At 40.0% G+C, this 16,151-nt stretch overlaps 1 protein-coding gene across 1 annotated transcript in view; it reads right to left on the reverse strand.

Annotated features, from left to right (window-relative positions):
* Positions 1-16,151, reverse strand: part of UST (uronyl 2-sulfotransferase) — a 154,647-nt gene that overhangs the window by 66,179 nt on the left and 72,317 nt on the right. The window contains exons 3-4 of the mRNA XM_030499861.1: positions 12,241-12,396; positions 4,596-4,675 (exon numbers count right to left, since the gene is read on the reverse strand). Coding sequence (XP_030355721.1) covers positions 4,596-4,675; positions 12,241-12,396 — 236 coding nt within the window. The remainder of the gene's footprint in view (positions 1-4,595; positions 4,676-12,240; positions 12,397-16,151) is intronic.

Raw genomic sequence — 16,151 nt, forward strand, 5'->3', positions numbered from 1 at the left:
TGAACTGAATTATAAGGGCTAATTAAACTGTAAGATTAAATTGACTCCATGTTTTATCTCTGCATCTCCTTACCACATCATAGGAAATTTTAAAGGAGATCATTCCCCAGTGGCCTGAAACTACTGCTGAAATTAAAGAATTCATGGCTCCAGTGAGACATGAAAAAGCCTGTTTCTCTCTCTGGGTGGTCTTTTTAATGCTTTTCCCTCCTGCGACTTTACCCTGACCTAACCAGCCAACTTTTAAACAAGCAAAAGCCACTTACCAGCCACTGACAGAGGCACGTCTTTAGATTTTTACACATTCCCCTGTAACGTCCATTTACCCTGTGACTGGAGGGAGTGGCCAAGCTTCCCACTGTGCCTGAACTAGTGTCCATACATATATGCTTGGAAGCTAACAGTTTGGTGTTGGAGAAAGGCAAGCTGCCTTCCTGTGTCCAAAATGGGAGTGGTGCAATTCTCCCTATCCCTGACTCAGCCCGACCCAAAACCAAGGCCTCACCACCCCTGTGCATTCCTACAGAAGTTCTTTCTGCTTCTCTGCAATCTGTGATACTTGGAGCACGCACCAAGCATCTTGAATAGCTGCCCAAAGATTGTTATAATTACTTAATTCAGCTGAAGATTACTGAGAGGTCAAGCGGGACTTTTCCACAAACTTGAAGCTTCTTCATGCTTTATTTTTTTCTCAGGCTAATAGATGTCAAGCAGCATTTATGATAAAGCACAGCCAACGACCTGTACCTCTCCTGAAATATCTTTCGGTGCTTCTCTGCAGATTATTCTAGTTCTTCACAGCTTCTGCACTCTTAACACTGTATTGCCTGGATCTACTAATAACACCTGCAATCTCAGCAAATGTATCAGCATATAAATCTTTACCTTCCTAGAGTAGAGACATGTTTTAATATTTGTTTCTGATGTATATTTTGGATGCTTTTCCCAGCAACATTAGTATATAAACTTCAATTCAGAAAGCGATAAAAAAATATATCAGTATTTTTACTAATTTAATGGCTCCCACAATTCTTTTTAAATACATGCACCGCTGACTTTGAAAAGGAATTGGAATATGACAAAGATAAATTATAGCTGTCATCCTGGTCCTGCAATGTGACCTCTTTGGGCACAAATCCCTGAGTGGAGGCAAACGACCTGAATTCCTAAGTTCTGTGCAAACGGAGGTGGGTGCTTCTACCCTGTGCACTACAGATCACAGCAGAGGTTATGACTGACAGCTTCTAGAGCTCCTTGGGCACATGAGAACAAAAGTTACTTGTTTTTTATTAACATAGGCCAACAGATCCCAGCATTCTGAGAGTACACATAAAGGGTATATATATTTTTTATTATTCAATTAATTTCCTGCTTCATACCATGCACTGCAGTAGGACAGCAACTAGTAATTTTGCATGCTTCATGTCCTCTTGGTTAACAAATTTAAATATAAGGAATGAAAGCTATTTCTATAAAATGGGAAAAGGCAGCCTGGTAAAGAATGATTAGGAAAATAGCTAGGAAACACACTGGAAAAGCAACTCGCCCTGAAAGCCCAGATTGCTCTGGCATGACTGCAGCTTTAGAAAGTATACGCATGGTGACTGCTTGAGGAAGAGGGGCTGGAAAGCTGGTCGGTGGAAAAGGACCCGGGGGTGCTGACTGACGGCTGCTGAATATGAGCCAGTTTGTGCCCAGGTGGCCAAGAAGGCCAAGAGCATCCTGGCCTGTATCAGAAACAGCATGGCCAGCAGGGCCAGGGCAGTGATCATCCCCCTGTACTCAGCACTGGTGAGGCTGCACCTCGAACCTTGTGTTCAGTTCTGGGCCCCCCGCTACAAGAAAGACATTGAGGTGCTGGAGCGTGTCCTGAGAAGGGCAACACAGTTGGTGAAGGGTCTGGAGCACAAGTCTTACGAGGAAGGGCTGAGGGAACTGGGGTTGCTTAGCCTGGAAAAAAGGAGGCTCAGGGGGGACCTTATCGCTCTCTACAACTACCTGAAAGGAGGTTGTAGTGAGGTGGGTGTCGGTCTCTTCTCCCAGATAACAAGCAATAGGACAAGAGGAAATATGCAGGGAAAGAGGAGAATAAAGCATTCTTTATCCCTTCCTGCAAACAAAAGCTTGGTTTCAAAGGTATAAAATGACAAATGAGAAACGAGTTTGGTTACTGGACTAATGCCCAGGATGGCTGTCCATGCAAAAATTCACTATTTCCAGTAATGGCTCATGCTACAAAAGTATGTAGAAAGCCTCAACCCTTTCCATGGGAAGGCACAAGCATTGTCACTCAAGTAGGGTTCTTCAATCTGCAAGCTGATCTTTGAGCCCTTCACAGATTTGAAGCTGCCCTAAGCCTGCAGTCAATGGTCTACCTGTCCCTGAGCATCCATCCCGCTCCCCACTGTGCAGAGCTGCTCACGGCAAGCTGCTGTCTAAGGTCTTCAGCTGTCAGCCAGGAAAACACCACATCAATACTTTAACCCTTGGACTTTCAGTTTCTGGGGTATTGCATGGCTTTCATGCGAGCTGGCAGAAAAGCTGTGGCAAACAGGAAGAAACATACTCCATAAACAATTTGAGTTCAGCTCAAGTCACCAGAAGTGGTTTACAAAGGAAGAGTTCTAAATAAAATCAAGTAATACTAAAATGCTTTCACAATTCTATAATATTTATAATGTGTATTTATTTAAATCACTCTTGACATTTCTGCAAAATCAATACTTGACACTCCAGTTCCTAATGAAATCAGTTAAAGACAGAAACATCACCCTAGAATTAAGGAACAGAGCAACTATTCAACACTACTCACTGTTAGTTGTAATACCACAAATAAATTTTGAAACTAAAGACTAAAACTCTCAAATGTTTAATTTATCAGAAAACACTAGGAAATGCTAAACCAATAGTAAGCAATGTTGATGTATTTCAATGATGTCTTATTTAAAGGTCAGTCTTTTCACTACTCTACAGCTACTAGTTAACCCAAGCGTCCTCTCAATACAATGAAAAATATGTTTTCCAAGTTTGCAAGGAACAGCCAAAAAGGAAGCTGCAAATACTTCTACACATCTCTTCTAATTTTTATGTATTTTCACAGATTCGTATTGGAAGAAAAATGCAGAGAGATTTCATCCCATGGATACACAACAGAAGAAACATGTTACCAATGTGGCAAGGATGTACCATATGTATAGAGCATGGGATGTTAGGATGAAAAAGAGGTAATGCTGCTCATCTTTTTCTCATGTACTAATGTTGTGTCCCATCTCTGAAAAAAACAGTTTTATCAAGAAACATCCCTTTATGTGGCTACTTGTTGGATTTTGCATTTTGGCAGAAAGATCATTTATCAAAGATATTAAGTCCTATTCTATGAGTTTTATTTTTTAAAGATAACACATTAGAAATGGAATTCTCATGGAATCAGAATAGAGAACACACGAGAGGGGAATTTTAACTCTTCTTGTTTTCATGCAACAAAATCATGCCCACAGTTAAGTCGATAATCTCAAGTGAAATTCCAATTGCTCAAAATAGTTTATTTTCTAATCCCCCCTCCAAAAACCCCCAAAAAACCCAACACCCCCCAAAAAAACCAACCCCACCACCAACAAAAACAACCCCTGAACAACAGCCCTTCCTCCCACCCCAATTTTATCGTTTTTTACTACACTGTCTACCCAAGCCATACATTCAGAGGACATGCACTGACTTTACCACATAAACAAAATGCTGGAAAGATACGCAACCTCTTGCAAAGATCTGCAGAAAATTCACACTCCTACAAACAATTTTTTTAATGTAAGTGCAAGGAGTCTAACCTAGTGGCACAGATGGCACGGTTCCTGAATATGATTTCCAAATTAAACTTACAACTTGGGCAATAACCATCTGCAGTCAGCTTTAACCTTTGTGTCCTGGCTAAATGCTAATCAGCAACACTCACTCCTTCCAAAAATTCCTTCCCAGTTTCATCCAAATGCAATTTTCTTCACATTCCATGCTATAAATGTCTCTAGTCTTGCTGCATACTTCTAAATGGCTGCCAGGAGGGACTACAGTCCCATGATACTGAGCATAATCCATTTTCATGGTTTATAAATATTTCCGTATCCTGGAGAATGGGGACTATTTTGTCAGAACAAAATTAAATTGGTTAAATTGGTGAATAGTTGTTCCAGGTACAAAATTAATGCACTCCGTGGAGTTGTTCAGTCTTACATTAGTAACCAGCTATATAGAGGTAAACCATCTGCAGCAGTGTGCACAGTTTAAAGACCTAAGTTACCAGCTCATGCATGTTGGCTGGGAATGTTGTAAACCAAGATCAGCTTGGAGGCAAAGGCATGCAATAGCATCCTGGCTTTTCACAAACATACTCTACATAACTATTATGTAGTGAAGAGAGGACAGGAAAAAAAAACCCCAAACTTCTGAATTGACTTCCAATGCCAGAAGCGGGGTAGGGGTGGGGGGGGTGGGGGGAAGGGAAATACATTGCATTGTTTATATGTAAAAAGGAGGGAAAACATTCCATATATTACAATTAATAGAAACCAATGAAAAATACTTCAATTGAAAAAATGCCTTACCTTGAGAAGTTGAGGAAATGAACATGTCTAGTGAATAAATAGGGCTGCTCAGCAGTGCTTATGTTTTTAATCAATTCCATCTAAAAAGAATTAACAAATCACATTTTCCATGTTACATCAACGCACATTTCGAGACAGATATAACTACACAAACAACATATGATGATGTAATTTTCAAGTCTGAATTACTCAGGAACCCTTCCCCACTATCCTTCCCAAACACTGCCATCAAGATAGCACGATTTACGATTTCATGTCTAAGCAAGAAAGTTTAAGCTGCAGACACCATCCTGCTATCACTGAACTTATGTACTTCCAAAAGCCTGTATCAGTTTAAGGAAAGGCATTAACTAAAGGAAAAATCTAACCGCTGCCTAAATCTGCACCAGAGCTTTGCAAGTGGCAGCTGCCCTCGGAAGACACTGGCTCTATTCACCAGAATACCAAAATGTAAAATGTCAGAAATTTTAACAGAAAGTAGGAGCTGAGCCAATGACCAATTTAATATAAGAATAAAAATAGCCAACATTGCCAAAACACTGATTTGCCTGTTTAAATATAGAAATCAGTACTCCCCATTCCTTTTACTATGACAGCAAATTAAGAGCATGGATTAATTGGGCACTTTTAGAAAGATGATGCTAAGTTCTAGTTCAGGCACATTCACTTTTTTTTGTTTTAAATAAATTAAATTTTCAGATCACTAATATGGAATAATGTAAACAGCACAGATTGAAGACAGTGTACCACGGATATGAGCATCTAGGTTGTGTAAGTCGAGCTCTAACTACCTAGATATAAAGGAAACAAAGTGTCTAGTGGAGCACCATGCTAGAGAGTTGAGACATCCTGGTTCATTTTGCTTCCTTATTATCAATTTACTAAGATTTATGTTCAGATTTTCTGTTCTGTGCTCAAATGCATACTATGCTACGGACATTGAACCCAAATGCATTTGAAATGATAGGTTTATTGATTTTTGCAAACTGGGTAGTAGAAAATAATACAGAAAGTAACACAAATTCATAAACGGGGCGGGAAGAGAAGGTAAACCAAACATTCTGGTTTGAGCCATATCAATTGATGTACTAAATTTAAACATCATTAAGGAGACTCAAAAAAAAATAATAAAAATCTATTTCTTAAAACTTGAATCCTATACCTGACACAGACAAAGTAACAGTCTGAGGCCAAGATAAACTGACTGGCATGTGATGAGTTCCTGCACTGAAATCCTGAAGAACATTGTAGAAAATAATGTCCATGCCACAACAAATATTAAACTACATTTAAGGGACAGCAATTGTCATTTTTTTTCCTTCTATTTCCCTATTTTGATATACTAATATTTTGCCATGGTCTTTACACTGTGTGTTGCATCTTACTGCTTCTCATCCATCTTTTATTCTCCATTTTCTCCTAGGACACATAACCTGCATTCTTCTTTCAGACTACACAAGCTATAGCTATTTAACTTCTAGAACTAGATAAAAAAGCGCAGAAACTAATATGCTTTTACCTACTTTTCTTCTTCCTTAAACAATTTTCTACAGATACATATACGATGAGGACTGAAGCAAACCATTCAGTTTGTCTGTCTTGTCAAGATGGGCCTTTTCCTGTCAAACTAGTTCAAGTACATCAAGGCATATCAGGTACAGACCCTTTATATCAAGGCATATTAGGTCTGAGAAAGTGTATCAAGGTGTATTAGTATCTGAAGGTATATTAGGTCTGAGGGGCTGTAAACCCAAAGGAATGGAACTTAAACACCATCAAAAGAAAGACAATATGAAAGGAAAAGAGAAACAAGAGAAAACAGGGAGATGTGTGCTTTAAAAAAAGTGGCAAGAAGGGAATAGCCCCCCTGCTTTAGTTAGTCATATACAGACCCCGGACTGGTTGATTCAAGTACAAACAGCTTTATACGGCTCCTTCAGTACAGCATCAGTGCTGTGAACAAGAAATTAATAAACCTGAAGAGCAGAGCTTGCCCAGACCAGAATTAGAAAGCCCAGGAAACTTTGTAATAATTGGCACAAGTAGTTGACTATTGTTTGTTAATTCTCTAATGAGATGAAGGCTTTCCTAGCAAATCAAACAAGCCAACATGTCCTTAGGACTGGTAACTCTCTCCACCAAAAAAATATATTCATTCACCTTGCAGAATGAAACAAGGGGAGACTCTAGAGACTGGGTATCAGATGTCTCAATTGGCTTCTTTCTTTGTTTTTACCCAGACAATGAGAGAGAAGTGAAATTCTCAGAACTGTATGAAGCTTTCTGTTACATTGGCATTTTACCTGCGTTTATCTGCATGAAGGAAGGAAGATGACAGAAAAGTCACTGATATGGAATAACAACTCTATTCATGCCATTACAGTCACCGCTGTAAGTGCATCTTGGAATAAATGAAAAACCATTATTAGAGTATAAATATGGAGATGTGAAGATAGTACACATATACAAAGAAATCCCACTGAGTTTAAAAATACAGGCAGCTTTAATATAATACCACTAGATAAACATGTAGCGGGGGGAAGTACATGTGAGTGTTACAAAGTACCGAGCAAGCCTCCCTTGCTCCTCAGCTTTCCCTGGGGCTGATACCAATTTGCTAGCACCAGGCAGATTCACATCACACCACTACCATGTTTCCCACTGCACTTTCCCATTGCTGATGTCAGTGTCAGGCTTGTGTCAACCAGTTTCTGGACTAGCACACGCACTTCTGCCTCAGGAGCAAAGGAAGTCTGGAAAGATGCACAGAGAGCATCTGGCTCCTGGCTTTTTTTAAATCCCTTGCTACCAAACTCTATCTCTTGAGCTATGATAATAGCTTACACCAAAGCATGCACAGAATTTTGTTTTGACTTAAAAGTACTTTCATATTTACACACTTAATGATGAACTGGACTTGTAAGCAGATGTGGATAAAGCTACAATGTGCATATGAACAAACAAGCAAAAACTCGTTCTTTTAAAAACCCTGCCAAAAGGGTAAGTAAGGCTCAACAGAAACAACATACAGATGTCGGGAGGGAAAAATAAATAACTGTAATGGCTCATGGCCACATGCAAATTGTGGCCATATTTCCCATAGGCCTACCTCTCTGATCCCACTGTGCTGAACTGATTTCAGTCTAACAAGCCAAACATTAATCCATGCCTCCTTTTACAATGACGTTAAAGAAAAATAAAAATAAATAAATAAACACAAATTTTCAAAGGTCTCCCAGAAGAGTAAGGTCTCCAGTGGGTTTTTTTGCTGTTGGTTTGGAGTTTTGGTTCTTGGGTTTTACAAGATGATTAGTGTAGAGTACCAACACAGAGGAAAACTGAGCAGAGGATAACAGCTGAGGAAAGCAAGCACCTTTGGAGGGAATGAGTGATGAAGGAGACAGACATACAAGCACAAATGATATAGGAGACTGTCTTAACCAATCTAAATTTGAAAAGACATGAAAAGGCACAAGCAGCAGAAGAAAAACTACCCTGGCAAACACTGTCTCCTTCATCACAGCAACAGTCTGCAGAGATGAGAAACCACAACAAGCACTCGGAAAAACCTCTGTGGTGTGGTCAACACACATTTGTTGTCATTCCACCCTTCCTTCTTAAATACCAATTTATTGTAAAGAACAGTGTCTTTAGCCTAAATGCTGATTCGCTTGCTAGCATAATATCTTTCTACCAGTGTGATGCTTTAAGCTATTGTAAATTTTCCTCCAAAATTCATTTTCTGCACTGACTCTCAAACAGGACTTTTGAAGAAGACCGGATCTGCAAAGAGAGGCAATCCTGTAAATCACAAGCCGTTTTTGAATCTTAAAGCCCACCTGAACAAGAAAGAGGCAATACTCCAAGGAGTAAAGTTTTTCCTTAGTCTACTGTCCTACACTACCACTGTAGGATCTCAGTTGGCCATGCTGAAGAAATCAAAGCATAATGGCTCAGCATCACCCGTGCATTTGTTGCTGTACTGCAAATCACAATCCAGCAGATGGCACAGTGAAATGACTGAGGGAGACTGGACAGGCCCTCCCGGAGAGGGGAGAAACGTGGAGGATGGCTTTGCTCCAGCCACAGCATTGTTCCTGCGTAAAAACTCAGCTCGAGCTTGCGAGAAAGGACACCACCTTTCACTCTTCTGGAAACAGCCAGCCCCCCACACTGACTGCTCACAGCAGTCCCGTTTGGTTTGAGGTTTTTGTTCTTGTAGGTAAATTCTACTGGGAACAAAAAGAAATAATCTGACAATAATCCCACCCAGACAACAGCCAAAACATTCCTACTTTTTTTTTTTAAATTGCTGTATTTCACTGGGAGAATTCAAGGTCAAAATGTACAAAAATGGTAAGGCAACTGGAACTTTCCAAGTGAGGTCAGCTGGATCACACTATGGTCTCCACTAACACTGATAAAATAGGACAAAAAAATATAAAAATCTCTGTATCTTTCTTGCGAGTTCTTTACCTTTCTCTACTGTTTTCAGTCTCTACTGAAGGCATGCAGGGTCCAGGAAGCACAAGTATCTACAGGTATTTGGTATATCACTTTCATCTCGGTATCATTTCCATAAACAACTCGCAAGAATGAGACTAGATCTTTGTTTTCAGCTCTCAAAAATTTGAAATAGTTTCAAGAATTTCTCCAGCTCCCCCAGCTGCTATGACCAATTTTATTTTTAAAAGCACTTAAGAAAAATTAGTGATGGAATTTTAGTGTGTTAAACTGGAATTATATATAAAGCTGGCTGCATGGTCATAAGAGTGGGTGGTAGAAGGAAATGATATGAGGATAAATCATCAATTACTCCATGATTCATATTGGTATCTCTAGAACATATCTACATCTATACTCACTCTTACTTCTCCAAATGCAAAAAAAGAAGGGGGTGGGGAGGAAGGCAGAGAAGGGGAAGAATAATTTTGCAGCAGTTTGTGTGTCATTTTAAAGCCACATCAATTAGATTAACTTTGTATACATGAATAATACACATTATTTTCTGTATTTAATTTACTTGCAAATATTATAGCAAATGGTAAGGCAGAGATTAACTGATCTATTTCCAGAACTCACTCCCTTATGCCCACAGATGTTCAAATGCTGCACTTAAAATTGCTGGCAGGCACACATAATTTGGGAAAATGGCTTGGTAGGAAGGAGACTGGGAAAGGCAATGAAAATATGGATTCCAGTTATGTGCAATCTCCATAGTCATTAAGAACACCTACATGCTTAAATTTATTTAACAACAGCAGACTACATAAGCTAAACATTTACATAAAGTCTTGGCTGGATCAGGGCTTTAACCAAACACAGGACAGACAAATTACAGAAGGAAGAGAGACATACCATCTTCAGTGAGAAGCCTCTGCTCACGCTGGAAGCCTACAGCCCAGCCCAGCTATCTTTTCTCTCATTCCAATGCCTGGAGCCTGAGACCATTCATTCTCCTAACTTCCTCTTGTGTACACCACATTAAAGGTGGGAGAAATACTCTATTTTTTCATATTCTGCTCATAAAAAATGAGAAAACAACTAAAACCACCCTGAACAACGGAGCACTTACTGTCTCCAGGCATGTTTCCTGGCGATCAAAGGCACTTTTCAGCAAAAGTACTCATTAAATTATGAACCTATTGTAACTATGTAAATAAGCCATAAATTAAGAGACTCAAGTTATAGTAGGGCAATCTACAGAGTACATCATTAGCTCAGTATCAATTTATCCAGTATCATCTGTGTTCCAGTACATTTGCGGTCTAGTAACCTAACAGCTTTTGGCGCACAAAAAGTAATGCAGATATTTATCCTCTGTCAGTGTATTGGTTGCATTAAAAATAAGCCTGGGCCTCTCTGGAATCTTCACATGCTGGACTAAAGCACAGAAGGCTGCCGGGATGTGATATTTTATCATGTTTAACAAAGGACAACCCACTTACCAGAGAAAGGCAGAAGTAAAATGAAGTAGCTGATGAGGGCGAACACTGGTGATTATTAATACTTGTAAGGTTTTTAGATTTTATGATGCGCTTCAAAATCAGCAATGAAACTTGACGAAAGACATAGTCAAACAAAACCCAAACAACCCGAAACACAAAAGCAGTCATACCCACTGAAATCTCCTATCCCATATCCCACAGGTAAGCAGAAAAACTAACCAGGCAGGCTCAGTAGCACAGGATAGTTTGACCCTGACCTGACGGAACCACTCCGCAAACTCCTGAGGCTCTGTGGTGCTGCCAGTAGGATACACAGAGGGATGCTGCAGTAACTGCAGCCCAGGCCCTACCTTGGCCACAAGCAGAGGCACTGGGGGGACACTGTCCTCCACTCTAGCCTTTCCCTGGGGTGTTGCACCCAGCCATCCACAGAAGCCTTTGGGCTAGTGTGGCAGCCCTGGCTAGCCGGTCCCCACCTTGGGCTGAACTTAAGCACCATGTGCGGTTAAGGTGAGCCAGCTGCTGGTGAGACACCAATAGCCATCTTGGAAGGGAGGAAGGTGGGACTTGCAGGACAAATAACTGCTGCCAAATTTCCAGTTGAAATGAACCACTGTATCTAAAATAACAAACTTCTGCTCATAAACAGGCTACAAACAAATCACTCCCAATCACAGCAGAATGCCACTGGCAGCCCCAGGTCTGTATTCTGATCATCACACACATCCTTTTGTGGTTTGCTGGCTGCTATTCCTAGGAGTGACGCAGGCAGCTATTGCGGCCTTTACCTGATCTGTAGATCAAAATAGCAGCTGTGGGCAATTTGTGTGCAACAGTCATGTCTATAGCATCTAACTGCAATCCATACACTTCAAAGCCTGAGGTTTTTTGTATTACTTGCATCAGCATCTGCTGATGGCAGCGGTACTCACAGAGGGCACGTAGTTACCCTATATATAAGGGAATTTAAATAACTGGATCTTTCATGGAATCAAAGCTGCAAAAATAATGCCCTCTGTAACTTTAAAGGAACATGAAAAGAAGTGTCTGGCTAAAGGGGTTTCATGTGGTATTTTCATACGCTTTAGTGAGGGTTGTGTGATAACATGAAAAAGGCAGATGAGCAAGAGGCTGAGATAGGATCAAGGATGTGTCAAATTATAGCAACATGGGTTAGTATAGCACTGGGGAACAACTTTTTGAAGCAAACGTTTACTAGAAAATTCTGAATTAAGAAAGTGAGGGGAAAAAAACCCCCCAAACAAAACAACTGTTGGCTATTATTTACTCCTGCTCTGCTTAAAGAGACCGAAGTTAGGTCTAAATAAGCTGGCCTGCTTATATGATAAATGGTTGTGCCCCAAAGATACATTAATACAGATCCCAGAAGCTTTTAGCACCTAACTTCTCTTGTACTAATCCTTCTTGCCTCACTGCTGGACTAACTGCTATGCTGACTAAATTCAAGAGTTGGCTCAATGGAAGCGAGTTTTTCTGGTTAGCTTCCACATCGTGTTGCTCTTGGCTCTATCAACCATTTTGCCTATTAACTGAAGCCACTCAAAGGATGATGAATTCTGGCTGATTACTCAGGTCAAAGAAGCAGTACACATTTTCAATATGATTTCTGCTAGCATATGCGTTTGTTTCTCAGTTTCACAAACACACTAAGAAAACAGGATCTAAGATGAAGTTACCTGTTCATTTTTGGTCAGTCTTGTCTTGTTATGGATGTCAGATGTAACCAGGTTGAATCCATGTTTCTCTGATAAAATTCTCAAAAGCAAAACCACAGTTCGACTCCCACACTTTCCAACTCTGTTGTAGACCACCTGGCTGGGGAAAGGAAGTACCTAAATAAAGATTGAAAAAACATGGAGTCAGTATATTGGTATTTTTGTTTCTGTGTACCTCTGAATCACAGCACGATTTGACTGTAAGCCAACAAATACATACAGGAGAATTTCTAGGGCTCTGCCCAGGCCAGAAGTATTCACTTCCACCAGCAAGCTAGAAGCTCTTTAGTATAGAAACACATGTCTCAGAGGGTGGCAAGCTGAAATTTCCCCCTCATAATCCAGTTTAGCCCAACATTGCAGATTGGTAACTACTCCAGAAACATTAAGCCACTGCTGATGTCTTCTAGAGAAGATGATGATGGGCTAAAGCTTGCTGCTTGGTAACCTCAGTACAAATAGTCACCTTTAGTTGACCGCCTCCCATACAAAGAACAAAGAGGAGTGACTTTTCAGTACAGTTTGGCAACTCAAAGTGAAGCTGACACAGCGCAAGAGGAATGCTTGAATTGCAAAACTTCAGCTTTAAAAGAAAAAAAAACCCCAGCAACAACCACCAGTTGTACAGAGCTAAGATTAATCAACTGTTTCAACTTCAAATATAAACATCAATCCTCCAAAGAGACTCAAAGAACAAATCATGACACTGGCTAGGCATGTACTCGCAGAATAAACAATGCTTGGGACACAGGCAGCCTGGAGGTCAACTGGCACAGCCTGATCACCTCTGTAGAGGTAATGTTCACTAAACCTCAAAACAGAACAGCCACATCCAACCTGCCCACTGGGAATGGCCTCCAGCCCACGTTTACTCTTGCTCTCCTCCATGGGAAAACACAGGAAGTAAGCAGTAATTCACTGTCTTGAAGCACACTGGATGCAGCCTTGGTTTGTTTCTGGATGATATTCATGGGCTATTGCTTCACGAAAAGGCATTCTGAAGTCACACTATTGCACTAGACAGTGTATAGCACATAGCAGCAGCATCTGATAATATAGGCTAAAAGGCACCTTTTTTCAAGCCTTTTAAATTGGCTAACATAGTCAGGAGCTCAGTTTCATCCACAGTGGTGCATATATCACACTCACTTATGGAAAGCTCATTTTTCTAGTAAGAGGATGGCACAACATGTTTCCTGACACAGGGCGTGCATCCAGGTTCCAGGCGACATGCGTTCAGTGCAAAAAAAAACCTCACACGCCAATGATGGTGTGTCTCAACCTATAGTTACTTCTGCTGGTGGTGCAACCACATTCTTCAAGCAGAAGGATTTCTAACATAAAAGAAGTCATATGAAGTATATGGGCTTCTGGCACTTCTTAGGGTATTTGAAAAGCTAATAGATCTTCATTAGAGAAGAAAAATGATTTCTCAGGAAACCCTTCGGATTACTTTCCAAGAGGACTGCAAACTAGAATTAAAAAAATAAAAAAAAAAAAATAAAAGGAAAATCTGAATTCCTCTATATATAATGGTAACATACTCGCACTTTGCTACTAACGTTACACTTCATGACAATAAGAACATTACTATTGTTACTGGTTGCAGTGTTTGGGATACCCTTCGCTGCAACATAAACACGGAAACTGTCATTCTCCAAGTTACCTGGGGAAAGGGTAGGTATTTGGTGATCATGGCCTTCATTAAGCTTTCCAAGTTCCATGACATCTGCTGATTCAGCAACTAAACATAGGCCTCCCAAGGCTCATACAGAACCCACATAACACACTAAGTCTATTTCTTTTTTTTTTTGTAATTTTGTAATTGTAGCTCTATTTTTGTAGTTTTCTATGAGATACTTAGCCCCCTTATTCCTTATCAATCTTCCCTTCAGAAGCCTTGCTTCCTATGAAACGCAAAATCCCAGCCTCAATGATGAGAAAACTCCAAAGGTGATGATTTTAACACATCTCTGCTACAGCTGTAGCTAATCTTTTCCAACACAACAGCTAATGATGTCTGAAAGGTTAACATCTGAACACATTATACTATGTTGATTGCAACACCAGGGACATCATCACAACAAAACCCAGTATTTGCCACACCCATGCAGCACTATCCACACAACCACGCTGTAACTTGTGGAATGGATGGGAGTTTCTCCTCCGTTCAAACGTACACTTCTGACACACTGTGCTGTGCAAATATGTGAAAGCCTTCAAGAGAAATGCTAAGTAGATGCTGACAAGTGTCAGTGAAGGAGCAAGAGCACACACAGCATGTGTTTGCCTAGCATCCTGGAAATGTGATAAATGATGAGAGTTTGTAGAGCTATGGAAACATTTAAAAATGCTCCATTAACTGCTTGGATTTTCATAGCAGTGTTGCGCTTTGCCATATAACAAGCAAAATTTTGTCTTCATTGGTACTTCATTCACATGGAATTTTGCTGCACGCAGATCACATCCAAGTTCTAATTAAATCCCTGACTTGATTAGCCAGTAACTTTGGGTGAATCTTATTAATATCATTCTTTAAAATGAAATTAAAGCAGGCATTTATATGGTCTCTTTTCTACATGCAAGCAACTTTACCAGCTAAAAAAATGACAGTTGCCACCAAGTTCGGTCAGTTCTCACCTTTCTTTTTGAAACTCACCCTCCTATGTAGCACAATTCTGTTTTGCACACTGCCAATAACCATGGCAACCCCCAAAAAGAAACTGTAAGCAAATACTCACTGCAGTTATACAAAACTGAAATAAAGGGCTATTATTTTCAGACAACTGTTTAGCTTAAAGGAGACAAATACATCAATGCCTTAATTCAGTAAGCATGTGAATGCACCTAGATAAAATCAGACAGGATTCAAGATAAATAAATGCTACAGCTCAAAGCTCAATTCAGAAGAACATAGTCATTAACAGTAATCAAAACTTCACTGCCAGCACTGCTGAATGTGACTGGCTTCAGTGATGTGCTGCTGAAGCTTTGCTCATGTTTCTTCTGTATACGTCATCATTCCACTTCCACACCTGAGTGCACCGGAGAGTGTGCCCAGTACACAAAGCCGCTCGGTACACAGGCTTTTGGGACATAAGCAAGTATTTGTTTAATGTGACCAGTTCCCTCAGATGCTGCAAACCCGTTTTCTGCATTTTAGAAAATGTCTAAGTAATTTTCTAAAATGTCTAAATTTGATGAAGAAATATTTATTCCTGGATCCTGAGTTTGTATCAGGCAGATTTAGAAATGCAAGAAATTGAACACTTTTTCAGAGGAACTTCTTTCTTGCCACTCCTAACAGTACTCACAACAGATTCAGACAATAGAAGAGATGGTGACAGAGGAGGCGCTTGAAAAGGAGGCTCCTATTATATCATCAGAAGCAAGATGGAAAACAGCAATTGGAGGTTTACAAAACACTAACTGGATTACATTTTATTTTACACTAAGAGTATGTATCATGTAGACTGACTAACTGCTGAGGTGATGCTCTGGCAATGTGATATTCATGTAACAACATACGCAACTTGAAAATAATTACAGTGACTTTATTGGGCATGACATCAGATTCCAGAGGTAATATAAACAATTCAAAGATGTAATTCACTTTGGAGTTATATGAATTAGTACTTACAGCTACAAAAAAGTAAAATCCACGGTATAATTACAACAGCTCTCTCCAAGGGTTTGGAAAGTTATGTAACAATTTACTTGTCAGTTCAAACTGAGCTTTTTTTCCTTTCGTTCCACAGTTAAAAATGTCAACAACCATTGTGAATGAAATCAAGAAGAAAAAGCAAGCTTAACTCAAAATGAACGTGCATTACAGATGATGACTGACAAGTAGCTCTGCCAGTTTCGGGGAG

The sequence above is a fragment of the Strigops habroptila genome, chromosome 10 (genome assembly GCF_004027225.2).
Source record: "Strigops habroptila isolate Jane chromosome 10, bStrHab1.2.pri, whole genome shotgun sequence".
Taxonomy (NCBI): Eukaryota; Metazoa; Chordata; class Aves; order Psittaciformes; family Psittacidae; genus Strigops; species Strigops habroptila.